The sequence below is a fragment of the Furipterus horrens genome, unplaced genomic scaffold (genome assembly GCF_987537825.1).
Source record: "Furipterus horrens unplaced genomic scaffold, mFurHor1.1.pri manual_scaffold_2, whole genome shotgun sequence".
Classification (NCBI taxonomy): Eukaryota; Metazoa; Chordata; class Mammalia; order Chiroptera; family Furipteridae; genus Furipterus; species Furipterus horrens.
This window is the reverse complement of record NW_028327172.1, coordinates 85293596-85320038: the sequence shown is the minus strand read 5'-3', so window position 1 is coordinate 85320038 and position 26443 is coordinate 85293596. Positions and strand designations below refer to the sequence as shown.

At 39.2% G+C, this 26443-nt stretch overlaps 1 protein-coding gene across 8 annotated transcripts in view; it reads left to right on the top strand.

Annotated features, from left to right (window-relative positions):
* CADM1 (cell adhesion molecule 1) overlaps positions 1-26443 on the top strand; it is a 420077-nt gene that overhangs the window by 355137 nt on the left and 38497 nt on the right. For 4 of the 8 annotated variants that reach the window (XM_090265970.1, XM_090265973.1, XM_090265971.1 and 1 more), the window contains exons 6-9: positions 3998-4097; positions 7153-7325; positions 11828-11908; positions 22940-22972. In XM_090265970.1, the coding sequence (XP_090122096.1) occupies positions 3998-4097; positions 7153-7325; positions 11828-11908; positions 22940-22972 (387 nt within the window). The remainder of the gene's footprint in view (positions 1-3997; positions 4098-7152; positions 7326-11827; positions 11909-22939; positions 22973-26443) is intronic. The other 4 variants (XM_090265975.1, XM_090265972.1, XM_090265974.1 and 1 more) reach the window with 3 other exon arrangements.

Genomic DNA, 26443 nt, shown 5'->3' with positions numbered 1-26443 from the left:
AATATTGGATAAAACCTCAGCAAAAATAAGAAGAGCCTGAGTCCCAAACACCGTGGCAGGAGCACATGTGTGCTCACGCCCTCAGGCCTGGTTCAGTCAGCACGTCAGAGAATATGTGGTGCCCACATTGCTGATTTAGAAAACTCAGGAAGAGAGGGACGTGTCAAGAGTCCCTGGGATACAAGGAAGGCTTCCCACTCGCCTCAGCTCTGCTTTTCTCCAGCAGTACGTGAGAATGATGACATTGCAGGGAAAAGGAAACTGCAGAGTACCTTTTCTTAAATAAAAAATTGTGGAGACCTGATATGTCAGTGTCGTGATCTAGAGAGAAGGAGACTATGACTTTTCATTTACATTGCAGAGTGAAATACTGGTTACAGTCTTGAGTTTCATCTTCTGAAAAGATCATAGAATGTGGTGCAAGGTCAGACAGGCATGAAATCAATTGTAATCTGCCAGCAAGCCATTCTAACCTCTTTAAGAGTTTCCTTTTATATGTATTTTTCCCTTTATAGAGAAAGCTAAGTACATTTAAAGAAAGTCTCCTCAAATCAAAATATCTTTCTAACATTATTTTTTTTCAATTAGCTGCTACTGTAGTGTGACCTAAATCCTCCCGGTATTTAACCCTCTGTGCAACTTTGACTAATGAGTGGATTTTGACTGCTATGGCAGCCTTGCTAAATGTCTTTTATGAAGTTTTTAAAAAATTAGTGTATTATGAAAGCCTCAGATTCCTCGACCTAATTGATTGGCTGTTGGTGATGCCATCTCTATAAACTGTAATGTTCCATAAGTGCATGGACCTCACTATTTTTCTTATTTTTATATAGCAGTTCCATTATATAATGACATTAAGCCAGTCTGAGCATTACTTTTCTGGACAGTTATTGCACTTGGATAGAAAGTGTCATCTGGCTTTTAGCCTGTGCCTTACAACACCAACCGAGGCGTAAAATGATCACCCAGAAAATGTACTGGGCCTTACCTCATTACTTAAAAATAAATCTTGGAGTCTGGTTCTGTTTCAGAAAAGATTTGGTGGGTTGTAATATACATTTGATTTATGAACATAATTAAAATATAAATGATGAGCTCTGAGCTATTCAGTCAGCCATCTGGATTGTTCAGTATTTTGACATACTACTTATACTGTAGTCAGGATCTTTCTGAGAAATTTTAAGATCCGTGAGTTCTAGAGGTGCCAGTGGAATCCCAGGGTTTCTAGTCTCCTGTTGAGAATACTTAAGTTCTTCTTTCAGTGTAAAGGACAGAGAACAAGATTTGTCAAATTTCCTTCTCTCAGGGAGGGATCTTGGCACACAGACCTTCTGTTTGGTTCCTAGACTGGGCATGAAGATAGCTCAGCTGCCCCATGGTCAGATGATATGCCTGTAAATACTGCATCTGTCTACAGAGAAAGATATTTTTCCTGTATGCAAGCAAGATTAATGTTCACTGTTTCACTTGGCTATTAAGGTAACTGGCAGCTGTGCCCATAAGTAGATAGATGGTAGATGTTTCTCCAGAAACCTAAAGTGTAAATTAGGAAAATCACTTATCAAAACTGAAGGTGCATTTCTCTATGGCTTAGAATATGATTTTTTTAAACATAAGTTCCAGGCATGGCAGATTTGTAGCTTGTTGTTCCTAATTTATGTGAGTAATTGACAACTGGTAAACAACCGTTAGTAACATTAAAAAAAAAAATTAAAACAAACTCAGTTGTACTGAAAAAGCATAGTGGAGTAGATTTTCAACACTATCTTCATTATTAGTGGAAGTTGAGTATGTAAAACCCTTAGTACACTGTGCTGAAAAATATACCCTCTCTGTTTGCTTGTAAATAGCATCAGTGAAAAAAAACAAACAAAAAGCTTACCACATAGGCCAGCAAGCATTCTGCTTCTCCTTTAATTAGTGGGCTAAAGTCAGAAGTGCATGGAAAATGGAACCCTTCTGTGAATCAGATTAACCTATAAGAAAACGTTACATTTCAGCCCAAATTTCCGGCTTTAAATTTAGCGTGAGTCACGCAGAATGGTTTGTGGGTAAGAATGAGAGATAGAGGTTCTCTAACCAGGGACTCTGTAACTGATGCTATTTCTAAGAAGGAACTATTAAGGGAACAGGCCTCTTGTTGTCTGTGGGTTTTGTTGTTGTTCTATATTGTGTTTGTTTCTAATAAACTTTACCAACTAGCTCTCTATGTGTATGTGTATGTTATACCACCAAAAATGCTAGGCCCACAGGCACCCTGTGGTTGTATTTAGCCGAAGGTACAGTCTGCAGCTCTCAAAGGAGAGTGCCCAGGAGCTCTTGCTTCCACCCAGCAGTCAGTCCTCATTCAAGGTCATCCTGTTTATCCTGAATTTCTGTCTGTCTTTAATGACTACCTTCCCAACCCAGTTCTCAGTATCTGGAAACCTCTGTACCATTTTGCTCTCCAACATTTCTTTAGCCAGCAAGTCTAAGAATAGAACCCTGTTACTTGAAGGGTCATCTGGAGCTTTAGGCCTGTTGACTTATGTTCTCCAGCAAGTTACGTAGCTTCTCAGAAAGCATTACCAACTCACTGTGTTCCATGCACAGGGTACACAAGAAGGCTCTCTTGAAAGGTTTTGAATGCCAACGTGATTTCCAGAAACATAAGAGAAAGATCTCTGTCAGGAACGAAGATTTGGAAAACACATCTGAAAGCAGCCATCCCTAAAGACTTTCTTGTGTAGCTTACTTAGTAGGGTCCAGGTGGAGATGGGCTGAGCCCTGCTGTATTTCTCTTTTCTCCCTTATTCCATAGGATGAATATTAACGAGCTTACCAGTGCTTGTAAAAGGCCAAAGGGCTGTTGTGTAGGTGGTGTGATTGTCTGACAAAGTGCAGTTATGGAAATTGTTTTGACCTTTCAGCCAACTGATGTCTTGCCCTCTCACATGTTTTACTCCTGGGTACATTTTCAAAAATATACATTTACAGAGTCGGAATTAAATGAGAAACTGATTTAGGGATTAATAGCTCGTTAGTTCAGAATAGAAAAAAATAGAACCCCAGTTCCATCTAGGGTTCATGTGTATGTGTATTTAATCCCAGCCTCTCCCACTTCCCTCCCTACTCCCTGCACCTCACTTACCCCCACAAACTCACAAAGAGTTTTTAAGTATCTAGTGGAAGTAAGAATACCTAGATCACCTATCCTAATTCCCTGCAGTAGAAAGCTATACTTATTTTTAATAATGGTTTGCTATTGGGAAATGTGGTTTTGAATCAGAAGTTTCTCCCAACACACATTTCGTGCGGCTGTCTCTCAATAGGTTCCTTTCTGCTACACTCTTAGCACCAGGGTTCTCATCCCCAAAACTGGGGATCTTCCACCACCAGTTACGGTTCCCATGATAGCAGGCTCTCAGCAGACTGTCTGTGTCCTTCCTTCTTATTTATATGTTTACATTGAGAAGTCAGAATTTAATTAGGAGCCTCCAAAACCTCGCATTTCTTTATTTTTAAAGCCATTTAAGCAGAATGCAGAACTTCTGCCTTTCCCATTTGAAAGCAAGAGCATAGAAGAGGCAAACTTATTAATATGCAGTGTCATAACATATTGTCACATAGTAACATATGATATATGATAAAATGTATCAATTCCAAGCACCACAAATATCTGTGGCTTCACCTCAGCATGAAAGCAAATGAGTTTCCTTTAGCTTGAGTGAGTTTGGAGATAAACTTCAATGTAACAAAATGTATTTCACAGGAAATGTTGGATGTGGCACAGTTGGCTTATGAATCTCTTATCTATTCGCAGTTCACTCCTTAGAGTTATTAGTCAATTTAATTTGAGCAAATGCCAGGATTACTAACTAATTAGAAGGATGTTACTGAAGGCAAAAGGATGGGGAGAGCGAGTGCTGGTGCTGTGGGGTTTGTGGCAGTATGCAGTTCTGATTTTGCCCGGTGATATCATTTCCTAAACATTGTACTTTGTGTTGTTGTCATACAGATAAGCCTCAAGTGCATATTCAGATGACTTATCCTCTACAAGGCCTAACCCGGGAAGGGGACGCGCTTGAGTTAACATGCGAAGCCATCGGGAAGCCCCAGTAAGTTCTGAAGGCCAAGGTTGGCAGAGGGTCGCGAATAGTAAATATCACAACACAGAGATGTGCATTCACAACTCATTCTCCTGTCACCTGTCTCCTGCTGTAAAGAATGGAATATTTTTTAGGAAATAAAAGGATACTCAGTGGAATAAATATCTGTGGTTCTTACTGCTGACAATGGGGAGAAAAGTGAAATGCCAGCTCAGATCGAAACCTCAGCTAATTCTATCTTATTTTCAATATGATTGTCAGAATTATTTTATCTCACATACAAAAAAATAACCCTAATAAATTTTTAGTTGTGTCCTCATTCTAATGATATATCTGTTACCTCTGTGTTAGAGTCTAAGCTGCTGGAAAGATAGTTTTTAGACATAAATTAAGCTGTTGTGTTTAGGGCTAGCCATAGGCAAACGAATTTGCCCTAGCTTTAGTTTTATTTCTCTTTCCCTCAAAGAAAAGTAACTCTAGAAATATTTTTGTCACGAAGGAACGATTCAGGAACTTTTCTCAAGATATATATGAAAAGAACCAATGAACACTCTTATTTTATTGAAAGTATAAAAAAGCTACTTTACTTGCCTGTGTTAAATGAATGAAGGTGAACTAGAGAAACTATATATATATCATCACTAATACAGCGAAAGACATGTGGTGGCACCATTTTAGATATTATTCAGCTTAGTTTGGGGAGGAGGAGGTTTTTCTTTCATCTTTTTGATAGAGTGAAGGTCGGTGTTAACTGTTTCTTAGGGGGAAAAGTAATCCATGGAATTATAAAATGGTACAACAGGCCAATGTTGGGATTAGCACTCAGACTTTTAGTTGGTTTCCAACAAAAACAGCATTGAGCTCCCTCTGCTGTCCCTGTGGTATATATTTTTTTCTTTTCAGAGTTTTGCTAACCAGCATCATTATCACAGTTTTCATGTAAGGAACTTAGAGCATCTTTAAAAACTTCCTTTTCCCCATTACAGCTAAGGAATGGTCAATGACAAGAGATAAGAGAGCCAAAAGGAGCCTGGCTGCTGTAGGCTCTCTCTACTCACTTCAGCCCTCCCAGTTTTGTGTTTACCCCTCCCAGGACGAGAATTTGCTCCTCTCTGTACTAGCCCCTTGGAGTTTGAAATATGACCTGTAGGAAGTAGGAGGTACTCTTGGTCTGTTTTGCTTTTCTTCTGGTATTCCACAGTTACGTGGTTGTAAACACTTCAAGCTTTGGGAGAGTGACCTTTTCTCTTCGAACATGGTGAAATACTCAGATTTTTCTTTTTGAAGACTGTTTGAATTATGCCCTAGTTAGCAGCTTACCTTACCTCCAAAACAATCCAGAGGAGAAAAAAATTCTCACGGGCCTCTTGCTACTTGTAATACCCATATTCAGCCACATTAACCACATTTACAGTATATGGCTTGCTAACATACAGTTTTTTAATCTACTTTTTTCTACTGAAGAAGGTACTGTAGTCAGTTGAATGCACCATGGGGACAATAAATTATATGTTTCCTTCAGGACACTTATGCCAGAGAGGGTATTTGTTTGTTTCTCTCAAATAGGACTGGGTATGTGGTTGTATGAGCAGGCATGCATACTCTGTTGCTCTCCCTTCTAGCATATTACCTATTTATTTTCTCAAGAAATTGCATACAGTAAAAAGGGTAATTTAACTTGCCATTAAATGTTGTGAATATTCTCAGCACTTACCCCTACTGATTGTTTCAGCTGTCAGACAGCAGGACATTAGGTCTGATTGCCAGGCAGACCCATTTGCCACTGCCTGTGAGGAGGACATATGCAGTACTAATTTTTAAATAATTTACTGGGTTGTGATGACAAACCCATGTGTAATTAAAGAAAAAATTGTAACTTCACAGCCCATTTGAAAATTGGAATGCTTCTCGATGAGGCTAACTTGCGTATCCATTCATCACTGAGCGTGGGTCTTTTGTCATGTCACTGCTCCTACAGAGGTAGTGCTAGGAACTGAGGAGAAGTTACCTCTGTGCTTGAGTCTATGTTCCCCTTCCTTTAAAGTGAAAGTTTCCCGACACAATCCTATACAGTGGCCTCGATTTCATACGAGATTAAAGGAGCCGCTTTGAAGAACAGAAGTTGTAAAGTCAGTGCGTTTGAAAGAAACTTTGTGCAATTTTGGCTCTGGACCATCTTGCTTTTTCCTGGTGGATACGAATGTGGTACTTAAATCACTAGAACAAACTTGTCTCTGATGAGTAAGTGCCATAGGACTCAGGAGTCCGTGTGGTAATGCCCTCCATGGTGATGAACCGGGGGTGGCTCTCCCCAGCTGCAGGGCCTGCAGGTGCACCCACAGGATGGGGCAGGGGAGAGGTGCCAGCCACAGGCTTTGGAGAGCTGTGAAGGAGGCATCCTGCCAAGGAGCACGCAGATAAGGTGGACTGGGGCGCAGAGTGTACAGTGGCTTCTTGGGTTGGAGGAGGGCAGGTTATGGATAGGCCTTGAGGCCAGAAGTGATCCCATCTTCCCAGAATGAGGTGATTTTTCAAACAGCAGTGCTATTCAGATGTAAAAATGCATTTCTTTGTGTGAGACTTGAAATCTATTGAAATATCTTACATATCTTATAAGCAAGTGTCTTGGTGTGTTAGTAACCATCAGATTAATGCCTGTATCACTAGCCAAGAATTTGATTTTTTTCCCCCCTAATTAACAAGATGATTAACAATGGGTGAGCTCTTTCCTATCTGAATTGGTGTGAAACCACACAGCAGGGCATAACAATAGGATGCATTGGTTATTTGCTGATTTGTTGAAGATAACTTGGAAATAATGAGACTCCTGTTTGTGCTGTGTTGAAAATTTTTCAACACCTGATAATGTTTAAAGAAAATTATATTTCCAACAAACTTTGGAGTCTTCACAGTTATAATTCTGTGAACTTAAACTGTCTCTAGTAAGTCCTCTTTAACTGTGTCACCCTGCATGTGATTCATTTAATGTGTGGCTGAGAAGCTTGATGCAGACCTCTTAGTGGGAAGTAATAATGCATCCTCTCCTTCTCCCTTTTCCTTGCAGGCCCGTGATGGTAACTTGGGTGAGAGTTGATGATGAAATGCCTCAACATGCCGTACTGTCTGGGCCCAACCTGTTCATCAATAACCTGAACAAAACAGACAATGGTACCTACCGCTGTGAGGCCTCAAACGCAGTGGGGAGAGCTCATTCGGATTACATGCTGTATGTGTACGGTACGTGAGCCAATCAAACGCTCTTCTGTTAGACTCGCTCCCAAAGCTTTCGGTCAGTGTGAAAACCAGAACCTGGTTGTTTCCTGCAAGAACTCAAAGAAGCCTGGCCTGAGGTGGACCCCATTCTCTCCAGTAGGAGAGCGGTGGCTTTTCTTCTCTCCCTCTAATCATGGGAATTTCCCACCGGATCACAGTCTCTGCTCATGCTGAGTAAGAAAGCTTGTCCGTAGACACAAGGTATGGAGATTATGATAGAAATCGTGACTGCAAAATTCAACCTTACCAATTAGTGGTTTTTCAGCTTACAAAGTTTATTCCCAGTGGCCTTTTCCTATGATACCTGGGTCAGTGCTTCTCCTGCTTTGATGAGCAGAATTATCCTATTTTCAGCATGAAGCTATTACAAGAAGTGTTTCAAGCCAGTAAATACTTGGAAAAAATATAAGGTCCTTGGTAGCCACATTAATGACCTATAGATAATGCCTTAGACACATTACATTAAAATGTGTCTGCTTTTGTAATATCTTTTAACATGATTGTTAAAGCATATTATAATGAATTTCAATCTCTAATTAACAAATATTTCTTGAGCATCTGCCGTGTACCAGGCATTTTAACTTCTTTCCCATTTATATATAATATTATTGTCAATTTTGTGTATAATGAATATTCTGTACTCAGTTAAAGAGTGTACTACCTCTAGTCTTATGAGGACAAATGGAGTCTTTTGGTTAGTTTTATACCAGGAAAAATAGTCATAACCTGACATGACAGAATGAGTAATAACATAAGCATGAAAATTTCAGTGTCTTAAAAATATATGAATATGAGAGTGCAATTCTTTCTTCATATTAGCAGTGAAACATGTACACACATAAACTATATGTCTTAACATTTATTTATACCATACCGTCTTAGACCCTGGCCACATTTCTTATGAAGAAAATAGGAATCACATTCTTTTTTATGAAACAGAAGTATGCTCTTTATCATATCTGCATAGATATTAAAATATAATCTATAGCCTATACCTGAGGGGTTTTTTCCCTTAGCATAATGCAAAATTAAAGGATCCCATCTAATCACCTTATTAGTAGACTTCTGAGGTTTTGTTTTCTTGGCACACTGCCCGTGTTGTCTGTTATTTGCACATAATAGCATTAATTTTCCCCAGTAGTTAAGGAGATCAAAGTGAAGGAAATCACTTTTTCATGTAGGTGCAAGGGGATGCCCCATTTTTAGTTGACAATCCACAGAACTACCTCTGTTCCTCAGACTGTTCGTGATCTGCTGATAGAAGGGATGGAAGGTAAATCCCTCCCTCTTGCTTCTGCATTTGTCCCCTCTGCACTTTAGTGTTTAAGCCTCATTCGAGTCCCTACATTGCTATTACCCACGTTTACAGACTTCCATTCAACTCTTTTTATGCACTGCAGATTTTAAAAAGCAGTGACAAATTTCCACCAATCTATTAAATGCTTCCTTGATTCAGAAGACTTAAATATCTAGAAAAGCAATGTTGATATATTGTATCTACTGTTCCTGCACTCAAGATGAGACACATTTTATGGATATGATGGACAGCTATATTTGAACAATTTTGGATACTAGCTTACAGTTAGTATTTATTGAGTGCTCACTTCATCCTACGCCCTAGGATGACTGACCGTTTTACATGCATGATCACTTCTGAGCTCCACAGTAACATTATGAGGTAAGCATTGTCATCATCCCATTTTACAGATGGTAAAATGAAACTTAGAAAGGTCACATAACTTGTCCAAGTTCACAAGGTTACTAAATCAGAGCCACAATACTTTGACTTCAAAGTCCACAGTGAAGTTTATATCTTTCTTTGTAGTTCCTTTTGTTCTTACTGCTTTCAAATAGAACAATTCCCCCTAATATAAGATTGGTTTTTTTTTGGAATTAACTCACTGGGCCCGAGTGCATAATTTGAAAGCCAAGAAATATAGAGACCCACATTTTAGGTAAGCACATCTACATACACATATCTCTCCAACCTAAGATGGTGGACTTATCCTTGACTAGGGGTTTGCTAGATTTACAATATACTACCTGCCTCCGTCCCTTAATCTGTGCTCCTCACGAGCATTGGAATGGCAAGCCAGAATACTAGCTTGAGGTGTTGCTAGTGTGTTAATAAAATATTCTAGTAATTTGAGATGGTGAACAGATTTTCTTTTCAAAGTTGATTTACTGTACTACTTCATTAACTTTCAAAGTACTTTATGAACTAAGACTTAACATGACTTTACAATGTTTAATTCTCTGAAAGTAACTTATGTACCTCAGATCTAGCTGCTTCGTGCCTGAGCCCCAATTTGTTTTGTTTTTTTAGCTTTTTTGTGTCAAACCCAGCTCATAAGTTCCGGTGCTGTATTTTTTTTTTTAATAGTGATCTTATATTGCTCTTATTGCTAGAAGTGATCTGTGTATTGAGGTTTTACCTGTTAACAGAACCTAATTCATTTAGGTCACTTGAGCCAGATGTGAAGGACAACATTTATCCCGGTAGTAATAAAAATAATTGAAAGTGTGTGGTTTTCACAAAATGAGAAGAACTGGTGACCTGAAGTCTCTGCCCTCATTAGTCTGGTCCAGTCCTTGTTTATAATCATATTTTCAAATCACCTTCAGGTTCTCTTTGATTATATTGTGGACATCACATATTTTATACCAATACTTTTATAGATAGGTACAGAATTAGCATGATAGTATATCAGGGGAAGTCTCCCAGGTACAGATGTTCCTTTCCAGTGATAGATATTATAATTGAACCAGCACAGAAAAATCACGTTAGCTATCCACATGCTGTACAGCAGGCACCTCTGGGTGCAGTTGAATTGGGTACAGGAAAGAGTAGGAAGTCTTCAGTGCTCGGCTCAGGGGTCAGTGTGCCTTGCTTATCTGTATCTGCACCTGCACCTGCAGCAAGGAGCAGGTGCATCCAAATGATCTGCCAGGTCACAAAATGCTTCCCCACCTGTGGCCTCCATGAGAAAATGTCTAAGGAGCAAGACTGAACTTCCTGCGTGTTCTTCTTAAAAGATTGTTTGAAATTACTAATTTAATGATTTCTACTTCTTGGAGGAGAATGAGTTTTTTGTTTGCTTATTTTTAATGGATTCCTGTGGCTGCTTTAAACTCCTGTGTCCCCAGCGTAAATGAATAATGTCTCCTGTAAAATGGGACAATTTGCTGTTGATACTTCACTATCAAATGTGTATGTGTGTGTACGTATGAGAGGAGAATTCTGTAAGGGACATTAAAACCTTGGATTATTCATCAATAGTAGGAATCATTTCAAGCAGACCTTACAACCAAGAACCAAGATAATGTTTTCATAAACTTTCAGGAAGTTGGACAAAACCCAAAAATGCTGCAGTATATAATTAAAGTTCTGATGTATTAATTAGACAATCTGAGAGCTCACTTGGAGATAAAAGGACACCAGATGTGTCAGGGAGGAAAAAAAATGATATGCTTTTGATAAAATTTAAAACCAAAAGCCTTCAATCATCTTATGCTCTATTATAGCAGAATGATCGCTTAGTTCAAAGTCTTGCTGACAATTTAACACATTCAGTTTGATCATTTGGGCTTAGAATTTTTTTCTCTTTCATATTTGCCCTTCCTTTTCCCCCAAATAATTTTTGAGATGATAGAAGAATATACAGTTATCAAACATCTGACAAAGGATTCCATTTGGGATTCCTGGCTTTGAGGGTCAAGCCTCATTTATACTTAGATCTCTTGTTTACAAGATGGAAAACGTTCTTTCAGTTTTATCATTGTCGTCCACTTAGGTCAAGCTTTTAACATGAGCAAAGGCAACTAACTTATTAACATTGATCAGGTGTTAGATTTTCTTGACTTTTAAAAATAAAATCTCAGTAAAATCTCCCATGCCTGGAACTTGATATTTAGTAGTGACATTCTCTCTTCTTTGTATAGCAGTACACAGAGTATAGAAGAAGTTTTACTTCCTGCTGGGGTGCATTGATGCAGGATAATGAAGTTAACAGCCATAAGAGCAAGGGAGCAGGAGCACACTCATCCTTGGCCGATAGGAGCCCTTTAGATAGAGTGGTGCCATCTCCTCTTTCCTTCCATTTATAAAAGTATAAAATGAAATGACAACGTTCGTACCCTCTTGGGTACTGAGTTGGTTTAACCTCACCTTTGAAATTGGATTGGGGTGGGGGATGTCATGTGTTTGATTTTTCCTCCCTTCTCTACCTCACATTTCCTCATCCCTAGTTCACTTCATTAATACAAATCTCTTTTCCTCTTTTCTTAGCTCTTCCAACTAAGGCTTTGGGATATAATTAGAAGACAGACCTTTTGGGGGGAAAACTTTTGGTTTTAAAGAGGAAAGTCATCAAACATCTCAGTGTCCTCATGCCTTTGTTTTGTCATTACTGGTCATTATTGTGTTCAGCATTGTGGGTTTGATTTTCCTTTTTGTTTTTATCCAGATCCCCCCACAACTATCCCTCCTCCCACAACAACCACCACCACTACCACCACCACCACCACCATCCTTACCATCATCACAGGTATGGTACCTTCATTACCATTGAAAATGTCCTGAATGTATATTATCTTTCTGGTATATATAAAAAGAAGCCTAAAAGTTCCCTTTAAATCCTTGGGATTTAATTGTTCCTTTATTTTGGAACTTCAAAGACTGTGTTCGTAGGTTGAATCTTAAGGACCTCAGAAAATCTTTAACATTTGAGCATTTAACAGTAGATCAAATATTTTGCAGCTTACCCACAAGAGAATTCTTTTTTAAGCATCACTATTCAAAACAAAATGCTAGGGAAAATGGCAGTCTGGCTTACACTTAGCCATGGTTGATGAAATGGTAAGTATTCTGGCTCTGGATCTTCTCCTTGTCTTAATTTTATCTTAATCCATGTAAGGAAAATACACACCCTTTGACATGCCCATGTGGGCCATGTTCCTAACTGCATTGTCATCCTTCCTGCCCCAGGGAGCATCTCCTGCTCAAGTGAATTGCCTGATCCGAGGGAGTCGCTATGTTTTCCGTGCTGGGTACCGTTGTACCCCTTGCTGCCCTCAGTTAATTGGTGGTGGGGTGGGAGAGGCAGCCACAGCTGTTGTAGTCTGTGCTTTATCTCTTTGGACTGTCTGAAACTCTTATGCAAAATGAGATTCGCTGTCTCTTATCTCTGACTGTTGCTGATGGAGGAGGTATGCTATCCATCCACTTCTGGACTCCAGTGGCTCTCATATTGCTTGACCTTGCTTGTCTGAGAGCCTTGGAGTGTCCTCTGTCTACCAAGGTAGGAAGGGTTATAACTGCACTGTGTCAGCTAGACATGTAAGATTTCCTAGGTAAGGCCTCTGCAACCCACTGTTTGCACAGAAACATGTAAAAGTAATTATTCTATCAGAAGAAAAACTCTTTAAAAATTACTTTTCTACTTCATTCTCTTGTCTGACGAGACTGCAAGGTCTCTCTGAGCCATGTGCCCAGCTATACAATCCTAACACTGGGCTTTCTTAAAAACACTGAATATTCTGTTCATCATTCTTCATGTGTAAATCCTCTTTACCACCCTAGGTATAGAGCCGTCACTGATGCTGACTTTCTGGAGACATTTTTAATTTTCACAGGAATCAGTGAGATAGATATGATGGAAATTCAAAGTATTCAATGAAAGAAGAAACCTCGTCAGTTTATGAGATATAATAGTAGAATTGTCTAAACTCAGTTGTCTTCACCTTTCTAACCATGCAGTGAAACCAAGAGAACTTTAAGCCACTAGTGAGGAATTTTTTGGATGTTGTTTATAAAAACATCAGTGCCTTAATTTAAAATATTCTGAAAATCTTCCGTGACTGGGTGGCACAGTCATTTGGGCATGGTCCCCTGCAACAAAATGTTGCCAGTTCCATTCCGGGTCAGGGCACATGCCTAGGTTGCAGGTTTGGTCCCCAGTCGCGGGTCAGTGTTTCTCTTCCTCTCTTTCTACCTCCCTTCCCTTTTCTCTAAAACAAAGTAAATAACATAAATGTTTAAAAATTTTAATCTTCTGAAAATCCATCAGTTGGTTTTTGTGTCTCTCTCTAAACTCAGCTCTATCGAGGCTGCTTCTTACATTCTTGTCTTATTTGTTTCAGCTTTTTTTAAGCTCCTCTGCTTCTTAAGTAAACTTAGTTTGTCAGTATAATGAATAGATTCCTCCTGCTTTCTGGATCATTGATTAGGTACAGTAAAGATGCTCCTTTCTAACTCTTGATTTCCAGAGGAACCATGCTATCAACTTTACATCCTATGAACTAGGTTGTACATAAAATTGAGCTTGAGCTCATGTTACCAGGTTTTCATAGTTTCCTTTGAGCTGCCCTTTGGATGTCAGTGTCAATTACATCGCCCCCTTCTCCACTGGCCTGCATGTGATCCCTGTGAGATTACCCGTAGTTGCCTGAGTTGTCTTCGTAGAACTGGCCCAGGTACGCACTAGCCTTTTGCTAGCTCTCACTGTAGAAGGGTCTGTGTATAGCCGGCCAGGTTTACAGTTTAAGGCAGTCGAGGCCTTACTCATTCTGTACGAACACCACAGTTCTCTTTAACATGGAATAACACTTTTCATTTGTGGCCTCTCATTAGCTTAGGCTGTTTTGTTCTTAAGCTCTTTCTTAACACTCCCTGTACTCCTACCTGCTCACAATCCATCTCAGCAACCCAGCAGAGGTGCTCCAGTTCCTAACTATAATCCTTTACTTCGGACTACTGCTGATCTGATGTCCTCAACCAGCTGCAACTCTGTTATCAGCTCATACTGCAGAGACTCCGTTTAAGAGGAATTTTTAAAAATAAACAATGCTATGTATCTCTCCACATCAAAGGTTCCTTTAATAGGGCCTTCTCCTTGCTTCTCTCTTTCTGCTCTTGGCCTCCCAGTTCAAGGTAATGTAAGATGATCTCATAGGCTCAGTTTAGCCTCCTGATACTAGCAGCTGAACCCTCTCTACACACAATATGCATTTGTGGTAATGAATTCCCAGAATCTCATCGGCACACCCAAGAGTAGTTAGACTAAAATTGCCACTAAAACAACATTGTAGAATCAGGTGCCCTAATGGATGTGATCTTATAGGCTTACTGTGTCTTAACAAGCAGTCTTATATATATTTATCTTGCCCAGAAAGTGCACTTGTGGAATTTAATATTTGCTCCTTTCTTCAGACAGATTCAAGGTTATGGAACTGAATGAGTCTGTGTCCCATTTTAAAGGTCCAGGCTATCCCCTAGATTTAGACTGGTTCCTAAAAAATTTTGCAAACTGAACCTTGATAAATGGATAGCTAAATTAATTTCCACTCTTCTCTCTTGCACTATTTGGTACATTATTGCCACCATTAGCCTTAAAAGCTTCAAAAGCTAAATCCAATAACAGTAACATAGAGCCTTCTTTAGAAGAAGAAGAAGAAGCCCACAGTCTATTTCTTTACTCCCAGTCAAATGCAATAACTGAAACCCATTCCCCAGGTCAGAGTTTCATTATAAGAAAGTGTACAAAAACAATAGAAAAATATTTTTTAATTCAAAAGGTCATAGTTGATTTCTGATTTCTCTGAAAGGAAGTATTCCATTTTTACCTTTTATCTCCTGGAACCAGGATAATAGAATTGTTCCCCTTGTTAGGAAGGTAGACTGTCATGGAGTTCCCAGTCACTCAGGTCCCTCAAAACAGGTTAGAGCTTCATCTTGGAGACCCTTGAAAGAGAGGAATTGTAAACTCAGTCTGGCTGAAGGTTGCCCACTCAGACTCACAGAGTTGATGGTTGGGAGGAGCAGGGTGTCTCTGCCTTCCTTCGTCCTGTGTGGAGCGGGTCTCCTGCCTGTCAAAGGTAGCTTCATCTATGGAAGAACTTCTGCAGGCGCTAGAGTACTAAAAGGAATATTTGGTGTCAATTTGCCATGTCAATATTGTTATGGCTTTACAAGCATATGTGGCCATTAATATCATTAAGATCTCTATTCAAATTTCTTTTTTAAAAAGAAAAACACCTGAGGGATAGAATTGGGAGCCGTGCAGAGCCTCAATCTGATTCGCTATTAGATTCTTTGGTCTTGTTATCTTTCATGTACATTGAAATCCTGACCATATATTTCTGTTTCAACTATTGGCTATTGACAGGCCCTCACTCCTTTCTTTTTAAATCATATCAAATTGTCCCTGTGGTTTCATTCATGAAGATATGTGCGATAATATGGAAGAGCAAACTGCATGATTTAAATGGGTCCTCTCTTAAAATACAGAGACAGCCAGACATTACTGGCGTAAGAAGCCTTCATGGTTTCCTCTCAGAAACCAGAATGCAAGAAAAACCTGCTACCATGGAGGTCAGGGGTAGGTGGGGGGATGTTTTGTTTTGAACTTTCTTTGAAGTTAGTTGACTTTGTGTATTAGGTATATAGAACTACTTGTTTCTGCCTTTGGTGGTAGCTTTCGCCCTGCCAGTCTGATAAACTTTTCCCTTAATTGCCTTAGGAAGATATGTTGTGCTTCCTTCTGTAATCAATGTGGACATTGTAGGGTTTCTGTCTGGTTGTGCCCTGAGTTAGATGCTTGCTGAGGAGGAGTAGCACAGAAGACACTTAGTACTCAGGCTACACCCTTAGCAGCTTATATTCAGGCTAGGAGGAGTTCAGCCTTCAGGTCACACTACATGTGTGACTGCCATAAGTTAAAAAATTAAAACCACCTTAGAATAAGAAATGAATAGCTATAGGGCCAAATTCAGAAACACATTTAAAAATCCTTTCATACGAATGAAGTAGGTCATTTCTAAATGAGTTTTTCTCTTTTTTAAAGTATATATTCAATTAAGTATTTTTTGTTTGTTTCTTGAAAAAGAAAATGGCAAGGTTTTTTTTTTATTGGTATCTAAGTACTCAAAAAGCAATTTACCTTGGAGAAAGTGAGCCCTACCCTCAGGCTCACATTTTTATTTCGACTTTCATAGTCTAGTGTCATAAGCTTTTTTGTGTGTATTGTGGATCAGATCACATAAATAAAGAAAATGAGTGCAGCCCTTATCCTTCAGTGCTATTTGTAGAAATGCCAAATTGGGGAGATGCAACACCATAGCATATTTTCAGGTTCTTAAATACAAAGGAAAGAAATACACCTCAGTTTAAGACTGACTCTAACAGGGCCATCTATATTACAACAGAAAGCTTTCCTCCGTAGAGATCTATTTGCTCTCCAGGGTCTTGGCTGCTGACTCTTACTCTGTGTTATGGATATTTGCATAGTGCAAGGAGTATATGCTTGTCTGCTTTTAGGGACACATTCAACAAATATCAAGCACCCATAGTATGTATAACACTATGCTAGTGCCAGAAAATTTCTTTAACCCCTTAAAATGTAGTTGAGGGAAGACTAGGGTTACATACATTGGAACTCTGGTAGGAGTTGCTATGGAGTTAGGGCTGATTCAGTGGCACATGCAGAAGCCTGAGGAGAGTGCCAGAGGGGAAGTAGAATTTGGTCTGTGCCAAAAAAGAATGGAAAACTGTGACTCACAAGGGATGGCAAGGACACCTCCTTTGCCTTTCAGGGCCCCATGGATGAACCTCCACTCTATAATTATGCTAATAAGATCCTGGGTCTCCTTCCCTGAAGCAGTGGTTCTCAGCCAAGGGCAATTTTAACTCATCACCCCCTCCAGTGCCCCACCCCCACCCCAAGGACGTCTGCCAGTATCTGGAGACATTTTTGGTTGTCACAACTGGGACAGCTGGGGATACTAATGGCATCTAATGGATAGAAGCCAGGGATGCTGCTAAACATCGTGTAATGCACAGGACATGCTCCACAAGAAAGAATTATTGCCCCAAAATGCTGAGATTGAGAAAACCCTCCCTTAAGGGAACAAGACTTGAGTTTTCTAGGGACCTTGGTGGCAGTCTCATTCCGCGAAGTGAGAAGACAGAGAGAAAGAACACAATTGGCAAGCAGGTGGGGTGGGGGTGGGGGAGGGAGAAAAGGAAGAATGGAATTTTGGAAATTAAGCCTGAAAGCCTAACTTAAAACTTCAAGCATCTATCTTCAATGTGTGTGAGTTTTGTGTGTCTGTGTTGCAGGCATATGGTAGCCATTGTTGTTAGGAAAAACTCATCTTTCATCCTAGAATGTTTACTAAAATTGCCTTTTCTCTAAAGTTGGCATCTACTCCAGTAAGATGGTTTTTCATTTGCTATTTATTGAGTACTTATTGAGTGTTACTGATATGCCAGTATGCCTGATGACAAGAATATTATTAAGATACTAGTAAATACTCATGAGCAGCCTCTTATATAAGCCACTTTTCAGGTTTTATGCTCAAAATACATGATCATTGTTTTCATACTATCTTGTCTGCATTTTTATTTTGCTGATCATTATAAACCTGTTACAAATAGCATTATAGCCAACCAGTTTTTGACACATAGTGATATACGAGGGAACAGAAGAAATTAGAATACATAATGATGAAGCTCATCTGATTCTGCATTTTCTTAAAAAAAGGAATGAGATAGAAAGTGAGTGAGATTTTTTTCTCACGTTTCTATCATAATTTCCATACTTTTCTGCTGCCTGTTTAAAAATAATTCAAGAGATAAAGACCTGACATGCTTCCATACTAAAGCTTTAACAACAATACAAAACATAGTATCATAAATGCAGGTTTTTCAGGATTAGAAAGTGTTAGTTGGAGCCATCTTGGTAGTGGGAAATACGGACTTGACAGGAAGGACCCAACCTCAAGTGTCTGACACAAGACGGATATTCACTGCTGCCGCAGCTCGCCTCTCCCGCTCACTCTCCTCACAGCACCCTCTTCCTTTCTTCGCCTCCCTGTGCCTCACCCCTTTCTTCCACCAGTGTTCACAGACAACAGGATATAGGAATGGTTTCCCTTGTTAAGTGAAACTACTGCACAGATTCCTATTATTTTCAGAACATCTGATTTTCCAATGAAAAGATCTCGGGCTCAGCAGCACTAGTGAACAATTCTGAAGAAGCCTTTAACAAAACTTGAAATTACTTAACCAAAAAGGTCCGCTCCCCTTTCTGCTGTTGTGCAACATAGAATCTCTTCACTCAAAGAGGAGAGGACATTAAGAAGTAAGCAAGAGAGCTGTGTTATAGCTCTCTGATTTGGGCCTTTTAGCTTGGGTTCTGTTCCTACCCATTTCTCCCACCCCTGAGAAATCGCAGTTTAATTAAAGCATAACAAAGATGCAAAGGAAACTAACTGGGAAATCGGTAGAAAATAAATTTCAAAGTTTAAGTCCCCAGCATGTCTTTTTGCTTTCACTAGATTTCAAAGAAGTCAAAATAAATAAATAAACAAAGGAGAAAAACTATATTTAATATATATTGGCCAGTACAGCGCAACTATGAGAACAAAATTGTCAGGGGAATTCCTTGCCTGTCTTAGTGTCTAGATTTAAAGCATCTCCGTAACACAAACTGAAGGGCAATTCAATTAAGGAAACCCATTGGCTCCTTATTGACTTTAGTTAAGAAAATAAACTGGGGGAAAATATATTAAAATATGTCTGGACTGCTTAGTATTCTTTCATTTAAGCTTATGACAATCAAAATGGGAGAATTTAAATTCTTTACAATTAAGCTCTGCTTTCAAGCAGATTGGGTTCTCTGGGTTATTAAACTGTGCACTTTTTAGTGTACACCCTGCTCACATACACCCCAAAATGCAGTCTTGCGGTGAACCTGTGCATTGTAAAGCGGGGGCACCACAGAACAATTGGAGAAGAAAATGTATTTAAGGTTGTGAATTTAATTTTGTTCTAGGATTTTCATTTTCATTTATGGCACCCGTTGTGTTTGAGACCATGGACTAATTTATGGATTAGTTCTAAACCCCCAGTCTGTCACACTCAACGAACAATTCTAAGTTGGAGAGAATCCATATGAAAGGATTAGAATGTGCCACAGTGGAGCACATGCGACTGTTTCCACTAAATATTGCCCACCTGCCTCTCAAGCAGTCGTTTGTTTTTTCTACTTCGTTAAATGACTAGTGTCTCTAATCTCACACATCATCCAGGCCTTTTCATTTTGTAAATATCATATACTGCATTGTGAAATATAGACAAAGTTTACTTATTCAAGATAGGGTCCCATAAACTGTATGGCTGGGAGACTAAGAAGAAAAGTCAATATTTAGTGAAATGCATATCTTTCAAATGTCAGTGTGGGGGTCCACCCTTGGACACCTTGTCAGATTACTCATAAAATAGTTAGAGAGAGTAACTATTAAGAATGTACGCACTAAAAGGGATAAATGGTAGTGGAAAAAATACAATAGGAAATAAATTTTATATATATATATATATATATATATACCAAAAACAAAACAAAAAACCAAAAACAAAAGGATGTACACACTTTGCTGGGCTTTTGAGAATATGGGATTATTTTGTGTTGACCATATAAAATGAATGTACAATAAGTTTTCCCTCATTGTAACTAAAATTAAAATAGAGACAATAGCTCAACAAAGCCTTTTTAATTTCTAACCCTGCACCATCATAAGCCCAGTTCAACTTTCTGTGACCTGTTTTTCTCATAGGCCTAGCTCAAAGATAATTCATTAAAGGCAGCAACAAAATGAAGTTTGAAAAAAGCCTTCGTTAGGGCAGTTAGGCACTCTCATTTTTCAAGCTAATTACAGCATTTATAACTTATATTGGAAATTGACTATTTGCATGTTGCCTGTTGTACACTTATAGTGACCACACAAGCTGATTCACAGGGGTGGGCTTGCATATCTCTCCAGTCTTCTGATTAATATGCCCTTATAAATCCTACTTCACAGAGCTGCACTCACCTCAAAGCCAGGATTGTCTGCTTTCTGCAGGAAATCATAATACAATTTTGAAGGAGAGTTAGATTCTGTCACAGTGCTCTCCTGCAGGGAGCACAAAGTCACTGCCAAAGAATTGTTAAGAATTGTTTTTTAATTCTTTACTTGAACTTGAAATAGCCTCTGTTCAGATAGCGTTACCGGATGCTCTTAGAGAACTAGAATCAGTAACTCCTGATACAGCCTCAGTCTTATCTTAAATTTTGTATCCAACCAGTGTCTCTGCTGCGGTCTTCTACTCCATTTCTGATCATGGGTTTGCCATTACCAGCTGCAATAACTGTTGTTTGACTTGAATATGTGTTTGCCTTTAACTGTTGTAGAATGTGTTTTTTCCTTCCCAACATCCCTTTCTCCTCCCCTTTTGGGTGCAATTGGTGGATTTCCTCTCCCCAAAAAAGGGAAGCAAGCAGCACTGTGAGCTTCCCTTTATTTATTTTCCAGTACCCACCTAGAAGCTGATATCTGGCTTCACTTAGTTTAATTTCGACTTAAAGCAGACATAAGGGTGTGATGTAGGGAGGCAGTAAATCAGGGAGTCACTGGTTAATGCTAAGCTATTGTTTTTGAGGACTCTAACCTTTACATTTTACTCCACCCCCTTTCTTTCATTTTATACCAATGATTTACCTGGTGAAAATAAAGCATGTTAGAAATGCTACTGCAAAAATAATGAGCCAAAGTGTTTATTACTTTTTTTTAAATCTTGGAAAGGAACCAGTGCCTAGCTACCAAATGTGTTAACATACATATAAGTGTTTCTGTACAAATGTGCATTTGATTCTGCCCTTCAAATTGGAAGCACCTCAAACCAACACTTGACGTGGATGTTTCCAGTAAGATGTGTCAGCTGTGCCATGAGAATCTGGTAGAAATGTTTCAACTGTACAATTTTAGATGTTTTTTACTGCTATTTTATGCATACAGACTTGACTTGTAAGTATCATGTTCTTATGGGATGTATTTTATGCTTTTCTTTCCTTTATCTAGTCTTCAAAAACCCAGTGAGAAGTTATACTGAGCTGCAGTGGCCTGAGAGGCCACTTCTGGTTAATCCTCACTCCATACAAGGGCTCTAAATTTTTGGTGGTATAAGGTCCTAAGGACAGTATGCCAACTGAAGGGGAACACCAGTGTGGATTCACGTGTCATATTTATAAATGAGAAGCATCAGGCTCATGTGACCAAAAAAAGTTATGTTTAGCATTCCAATGCATTTAAACATTGCCTGTGTTGAGTCCATAAGTCTTTTGAAATCTCCAAAACTCATGAAAATAATTATCAGCTAAATAGCTGCTTATAAAAAAGGAAAGGTAACTACTTGCATGAGGTCTGAACCCAGACTCCCACCTCAGCTAGAGATGACTCACTCCTGTTCCAGTGTCACCACTCCTGCCTGGCCAGACGGGACAGTGGGAGGCAACACACGAGAGAGGTGGAGAACGGGAAACTTGTCCTGGCCAGATAGATTGACGTTGGTATGAAGTTGGCTAGAAGAGTGGTGTTAAAATGACTTTGGAAAAAGAATGTGATTGTGCATTTTGTTAGATATTTATTCCTCTTCTCCTCTAGCCAAAAATAAAGAGAACATTTATTGAGCCTCTTGACAAATTGCCTGTGAAGAGGAGCCAGTAAGGTGGGCCTGGTTTTGAAGCCTGGTAGAAGATGGAAAAAACTTGAACAGCATCGGAACTAGAAGAAAAAGAGACAAACCACATTTTATTCCACAGCAAGTGCATTTGCTAAAAAATCCATGTGCTAACTCCTACTGCAGCACAAAGGCAGGTCTCCTGGCAACTCTCGGCAGTGAATGTGGTTCTGAACTGAGCAAAGGGTCGGCTGGAGACTTTAGCTTTTGCAGTGTCAGATGATTAGAAGTGGCATTTGGCAAATTGTGTTGACCTGGGTGTTTCCATGACAGACTCCTGCTCTTAGATTGTAACACAATAAGATCTGCAGGATGAAAAATGGATTGTGGTGCATGTGTATGTCTGTGTGTGTATGTGTATGTATATGTATAGAAAGTAATCTGAAGACCTTTTAACATGTTCATTCCCATGGCCTCTCGGTTCATTGAACTTTCCAGCTGAACTCTGCTGAAACAACACACTGGATGGATTACTGGAACCCATGTATTTATCTATAGACATCTGAGCATAGGCCATAAAAGGATCCAAAAAGTGCAATTCACTGAAGCCTAATTAGCAGTCATGACTCTGAGTGCCCCGGTGGGCAGGGTTAAAACAAAGGCAATGTTTAAATGTATGAGTCCATTGTTTAGCCAGCTTCTGAGTGAGCTTTTCTGTCACAGTCCTGAGCCTTGATGCATTAAGAGCCATCTCAGTCACTGAGTTTGCACTGGTGTCTCTCATCACTTTGCATGTTCCGCTGACTATTGACCAGCAAGGAGATGTGCCCTGGCAAGACCCCCAGAGCCAAAGAATTATACTGTTTTCCTCACTGGCTCCCAGCTTTGAGCTGAAGGCATGTCTTAAAACAGTGCAACTCACTTCAAATGCTTTTTGCTTTTCATTTATTATTGCTTGTCACGCAATGTTCTTTGAAAGCTTGCTCATATATTATCTGTTCCATTTTTTTCCATTTTCCCTTTTTTGCATGCCGTTCCTCCTGTTTCTTCCCTTCCTCCAATCCTCTGTTCCCGTCTGTAGACACAACGGCGACGACAGAACCAGCAGTTCACGGTTGGTATCACATTACTGTTTATCTACTTTCTCAGCAATGCTGAGAGGCAAGGCAAGCCTGGGAAAAAGGAGAAATGTAGTCTTCAAGGGCAATCGTGTTTCAAGTAGACTGATCTCATAAATATACCATAATTTTTAAAGGCTTGAAAGATGTCGAGTCTTGTCATTTCTGTTGTGAGTTCAATAGCCAATGGTTGCAACCTGAAATGAGGCCCCCTCCTCTCTGGTTGGCTGGACCGACAGGAGTTTCAGGTGCCCATAATCCTTAGTTATATAACCCCACCAGACACTGAAATACAAAGGACTTCAAAAAAACTAAAATTGGCCTGGAAGTTGTAGCATCTGAATTAAAAGCCCAGTCGCTTGCTTTCTTTATAGGCTAGAGTCTGAGGTACCTTTTGAAGAAGAGTTATTTGTGTCACTTGGTAGTTGAGACCGAAGGTCAGTGTGGAAGAGTTCATGAAGTTGTGATGAGGAAGATCATGGCTTTTCTTTCAGTTATATCCCTAATTGTGTTTACCTCCACAGGAGAACACCCTTTCTGGCTCACCCTTAATTTCTATGTGTGCATAAAAGTTGATGCTAACATTTGGCAGGAAACATCTCCAAACCAAGAATGATACCATTTGTATATTTTAACATAAACTGGGGCTTTAAAAAAATAAAGCATTTGTGTGTGGGTAACTTGTAGAGAAAATATTTTAAAAGTTAGTTAAGATTTTAACCAAAAGGTGATAAAAACACATCAAACTCAGACTCACCACTGACTTACTAGGTTGGAATAAATCTATTAACTTTTTATGTCTCTCCAAACAGAAAATTAGGATGATGTTTCATCTGTAGATTACATTATTACTTAGCTCAAATCTAACCATGCTGATATCATGCTCAGAAACAGATGTTAGTTTTAAAATGGGCTGAATTTTAATTATTGACTCCAAGGGAATTATTTGGTAAAGGGCATGCTGAAATCACTTTGCATGTTGTGCAGGGTTGAAATCTATCATTTAAATGACAAGAGGTGATCAGCCAATCCTCTACTGTTCATTAAACTTTTAGAGAAACATCACTTCCCAGCACAGACTGGCTTCCTTAAATAGACCTACATTTGAGGATTTATCCATTGGAAATCTCTAAGCAAAACCTATCCTATTTGAGCTGACCTTAAAGGTCAGTCCTTGATGCTTGGGTGATCACCCCCATATTTGAACTTGCTGATGAGGAATTCTGAGAAAGCAAAATAAGAGTTAGGTATGGAGCAATATAGGCCCTCCCCACCCCATTCCTAGCTCACCCTGCCCTTTCCTGCCATTTGCACAAAGGGAAAAGTTCATAAAATAAGTTAAAGGGCCAAATACACTGACAATCATGAGAAATCAATTAAGTATAAAACTTTAACTTTCTAAGGTTAATGCCCCATAGTACTTGTTACATCTCAGGCATTGCACTCCATTAAGCTTAGTTATTTGTAGGTTTCATCATTAATTGAGGACTTCCTGACTTTTATTGATTATTCTGAGAGCTTTAAGGCTATTTTAATGGAGTTCAAGTGATTTTATTCTATTCTTTTTAAGATACTTTAAGTTCTGAGCTTCCTATAATTAACTTAAGGATCAAATATAACCATAAGATTCCTGAAATCTGTGAGACCTTTGAAGAAATATTGATCATCTATCTCGTAAGACTCCAACAGAGTTCTATTTTCTAGGTCTCTTCAATAAAATCCATGTACTTATGTGACTAATGAATGGATGTTGGCCTTCGAGTTGGGTGGAGTGTTCAAAGTAGGAAATATGTCCCCTGACCTGAAAAATGAGATGTTTACTTCGGGGTCAATCCTGATTTTAGGCCCTCGTTTTTTATCAGGTCTTTCTCTCTGGAGAGAGAGAGTGAAAGTGATCTTCTTGTGTGGCGTAATGAAGAGACAGTTGGAATAGGATTTTATAGCATTGCTCTGGTAGGAAACAGGTATCTGTGTGCTGTGAGCAGCAACCACTGTCTTATTAGTTAAGGGACAGTGTTTAAGCTGCTGATACCTCAGTAGAATGTTATTGACTGACATTATCTGAGAACTATATCTAGAGCCAAGAAACTTGGGGAGAAAAAAGAAAGAGTAACTATATATTCATAATAATAAGATATATTTTAATCACATGTATGATTCCTTAACAGTGGGAGGAAAGAAGTGATAACCCAGGTTGATAATACATTTATGAATACATTCTCCAACTTGTCTAAAAATCCTCGTAGCTATCCTCACAAAGGGGTCCAACCACTATTTTGAACAACATACCCTCCAGCCTAGTGAAGAGCTTTAACGAGAGCCAAACTAATATTTAGAATTTTCCTTGACAGAGGAATAAAAGTCTTGAGGGTCAGTTGTCAGGATAGAAACAGTAATGAATATAGTAGAAATTACAAATCAGGGACCAGATTTCTGAAGAAATAGATATGGACCTGATTCTATTTGAATAAATTATGGCTAAAACGCAGCTTCTTTGGTGAGCAACCATTTGACTTAGATTCATTTGAGAATAATCTTGTGATGTTCATTATGGAGATCTGGGCCTTAAAAGTGTGCTTTGATAACTTGGCAACTTAAATGACAAGACATGTTAGGCCATCCAGTTGTGACCATTTTACTTGTCTTTATACTGGATTTTCTTCCATATTTCTCTTATAAAAAGGAAAAATATTTACAAAAAGCTTTCCCTTTGAAGACTCATTAAAATATTTTATTCAAGCTTGTGTTGCTAGAGTATGTATGAAGTATACCAGTTGTTTATATATGTTGACCATTTGTTCTTACCAATACCTGGTTGGAATAATAAGCATGTATTGGAAGGTTAGAAGTGCATGGGCATGACTCAAAACCAAGTGGATTTTCTCCAAAAAGAAACCAAATGATAATCAGCCACAATGTGTTTTTAAGGATTTAATTGATAGTAAAGATAAATATGAGTATAAGAATGGAATTTTTAGACTAGGGTGACCAAAGGAATTTTCTTTGGATAAGGATCTTGAGCATTTGTGTTTTTGGAGCTCATCCTTAAGGCCTGGTCAGGAAGAATCCTATGTTATATATGCATGTTGAGCAATGCAAAAAAACACTCTGCCAAATCCTGGTACCACCTGGTCTGAACTTGATGGCAGAAATGCATGAGCGACTTGAAGCATGGGTGATATAGTTGTTATTATGGTTATTCATGTGTGGGTGTGTGTGATGGTTTTTATTTGTTTGTTCAAATGTAGACTCCTCTCTGTAAGTGTCTTGTGCGTTGTTCTTTTTCTGCCCTGAATGTACCCTTTCCCATCCCCCACCCACCTCCCCTGTGTGAGGTTTTGGGTGACAGCATGTCCATGGTCTGGAATAGTGCTTGTGCTTTTGCTGCACTGCCGTCAGCTGGCTTCCTCTGGGTTAGAGCGCACTCTCTCGCTCTCTCTCTCTCTCTCAACCTCCCCCCCCCCGCC